General features: G+C 36.7%; 1 protein-coding gene across 2 annotated transcripts; it reads right to left on the bottom strand.

The window, feature by feature from the left end:
- Positions 1–228: 228 nt before the first annotated feature.
- On the bottom strand, positions 229–2,117 carry LOC131149079 (uncharacterized). Of its 2 annotated transcripts, none has more exons than XM_058099153.1 (2): positions 1,961–2,117; positions 229–746 (listed from the first exon to the last, which is right to left on the bottom strand). In XM_058099153.1, the coding sequence occupies exons 1-2, from the start codon at positions 2,070–2,072 to the stop codon at positions 550–552; spliced, it is 309 nt and encodes a 102-aa protein (XP_057955136.1). In that variant the 5' UTR covers positions 2,073–2,117; the 3' UTR covers positions 229–549. The 2 variants fall into 2 exon arrangements, with proteins under 2 accessions (XP_057955136.1, XP_057955137.1); XM_058099154.1 differs by having other exon boundaries at positions 229–743.
- Positions 2,118–2,324: the final 207 nt, after the last annotated feature.

Raw genomic sequence — 2,324 nt, 5'->3', positions numbered from 1 at the left:
GCAATTTAACTTCATCTTTCTTGATGAATTAAGGACGTCTTTGATCTACACCTCTACTAATTAATTAACTTTTCTTTATTGAAATATCTAATTTTCTTGCAAAAAATATTTAAACTTTCTTCATGTTGACCTTGCTAAAATAGAAAAAGGAAAAGGAAAAAAATAAAAAAGCCTCTCATGACAATAGATAATTAATTATAACTTATAAGCTCCATCAAAATCAAGAAGTTAGAAAATTAACATCTTTTATTCTGAATAATTAATCGAGGGTCTCAAATCATCTTAGTACACCATCATATATCTCACTTATACATAATGATGCCTAGCTCTTATGATAACAATGCCAACCTAAAAATAACTAGCTGGCATATACCATTGTCCATGTACCTACAAGCAAATTATAAATACTAATACATAACAAGAGCATTTATATATATATATATATATATATATATATATATTGTACATGTTGCATTGCATGCTTGCACGTACACACACTAATTAAGTAAAGGCTCGAAAAACATGACGATAGTTGAGATCGAGTGCATGTTATGGAGTAGAGTCGTTCTGAGAGGACAACGCCTTCGGGCGGCCACCGCCGAACCTGTTCCAAGGATCGTGGCCGTGGTTGGCGCCGGCGTTGCCGTAATCGTTGATGTGCACCTCCGCCTCCTCCAGAAGAGACCTTACGATGCCCTCCTGCCCTCCTCCATGGCCACCACCCAACCCTACCATCTCTTTCCCTGCTGCAACGTTACATAATTTCATCATTAATTAATTACCATTTGTAAAAATTAACATCATTAATTTGATAGACTATTGATGCATGCATGCAGCGTACGTATCAAGTATGTACATATAATTAAATTGATTTTACAAAAAAACCAACTGCATCAATTCTAAGCTCTTGTATTCGGAAGATTGAATACTCTAGACAGATATAGGAACACAGGATTGTGTTGGATTACATATATTTTATTTTTTGTGGATTAGTCCATTATTAGATCATAGGATAATGTAATCGTCTTGGGCCAATTTTGGTGAGTGTTATCTGGGCTCGGGGGTTTATCTTATAAAAGATGTCTCAGTTTTTGGAGCCAAAATCCCTCCTTATAAGCCCAAAATATTCCTAATACAAAGTCAATGTGAGACCATGAAGGATTCTTCCTTATTTTTGACGCTCTCGTAAGAGTGATCTTTCTAATATGTACATTTAATGCGGCACCGCCAAGACTTGAAAATATTATTTTAAATATAAAATTGTAGCCCCTAAAGACTTGAAAATCGTGTAAACTAAATTAAAATATATACATGAAGGCAAAGAAGAAGAAGAAGAAGAAGAAGAAGAAGAAGATGGAAGTTGGTTGATAAAGAGAGGCATGGGGAAGAAATGAATGCATGCATATATATATATATATATATATATATATATATAAAGAGAGAGAGAGAGAGAGAGGACGGCATGGCTAGGCTAACAGGGGCAATGGATGGTTATCAATTTGCAGGAACATTAAAGGGATAACGATGGTGCTAGATAGATAGATAGATAGCTTAGGTGGGTAGGTAGCTCACGGTTCCCTACGATCCTTATTCAAAAGTTCAAAATCCTCATTAAGTAATATTCATCTCCCACTTGCATTTATCTATATATATATATATATATATATATGTTCATATTATAATCCTCTCTCTCTCTCTCTCTCTCTCACACACACACACACACACAACATATTTGTTTAAATCATGAATATGTGTAGGCAGAAAACAGATCGACCAACTCTAGTTGACTAATTGCTCGTTCAAGAAATTAAAATCGGTTCTTTTTTCCTGCTAGCTATGATGTCTAAACACCCAATTAATCTAACTTGTTTAATTTTATCAAAGCTACTGTGTGTGTGTGTCTGCGTGTGTGTGTGTGTGAGAGAGAGAGAGAGAGAGAGAGAGAGAGAAATAGAAGTACCTGATGAGAGGAAAATAGTGTTTCGTGCAGAAGAATGAATGGCAAAGGCCATTAACATAACACCCACGCAGCCCGCCCGAACAGCCACTGATACAAACCCCATCTGACCCATCTCTCTCTCTCTCTCTCTTTCACTCTCTCTAGTTGGGGATGGAATGGGGACGATGTGGACGGGGGTAGGCCAGCTGTATTTATAGTTGGGTTGGGCTACACGTGGCGCGAAGTTATTGGTCGAATGGATTCCAGTTTGACATTTTAGTGTGTTTATATATTTACATTGTGGATGACACGTCCATTATGGTTGATCATGAAATTAATAGTCTTAACAGCTACTGGGCTACTCTAGCGTACGTATGACAATGGG

This window comes from Malania oleifera, chromosome 2 (assembly GCF_029873635.1).
Source record: "Malania oleifera isolate guangnan ecotype guangnan chromosome 2, ASM2987363v1, whole genome shotgun sequence".
Lineage (NCBI taxonomy): Eukaryota > Viridiplantae > Streptophyta > Magnoliopsida > Santalales > Ximeniaceae > Malania > Malania oleifera.
The sequence above is the reverse complement of the archived record's forward strand: the minus strand, read 5'-3'. Positions and strand labels throughout refer to the sequence as shown.

Bases quoted from the DNA above. Each gene is read 5' to 3' on its own strand.
- LOC131149079 (XM_058099153.1), bottom strand. From the start codon at position 2,072: ATGGGTCAGATGGGGTTTGTATCAGTGGCTGTTCGGGCGGGCTGCGTG. The intron at 747-1,960 runs GTACTTCTATTT...GTAACGTTGCAG, and splicing joins CACTATTTTCCTCTCATCAG to CAGGGAAAGAGATGGTAGGG.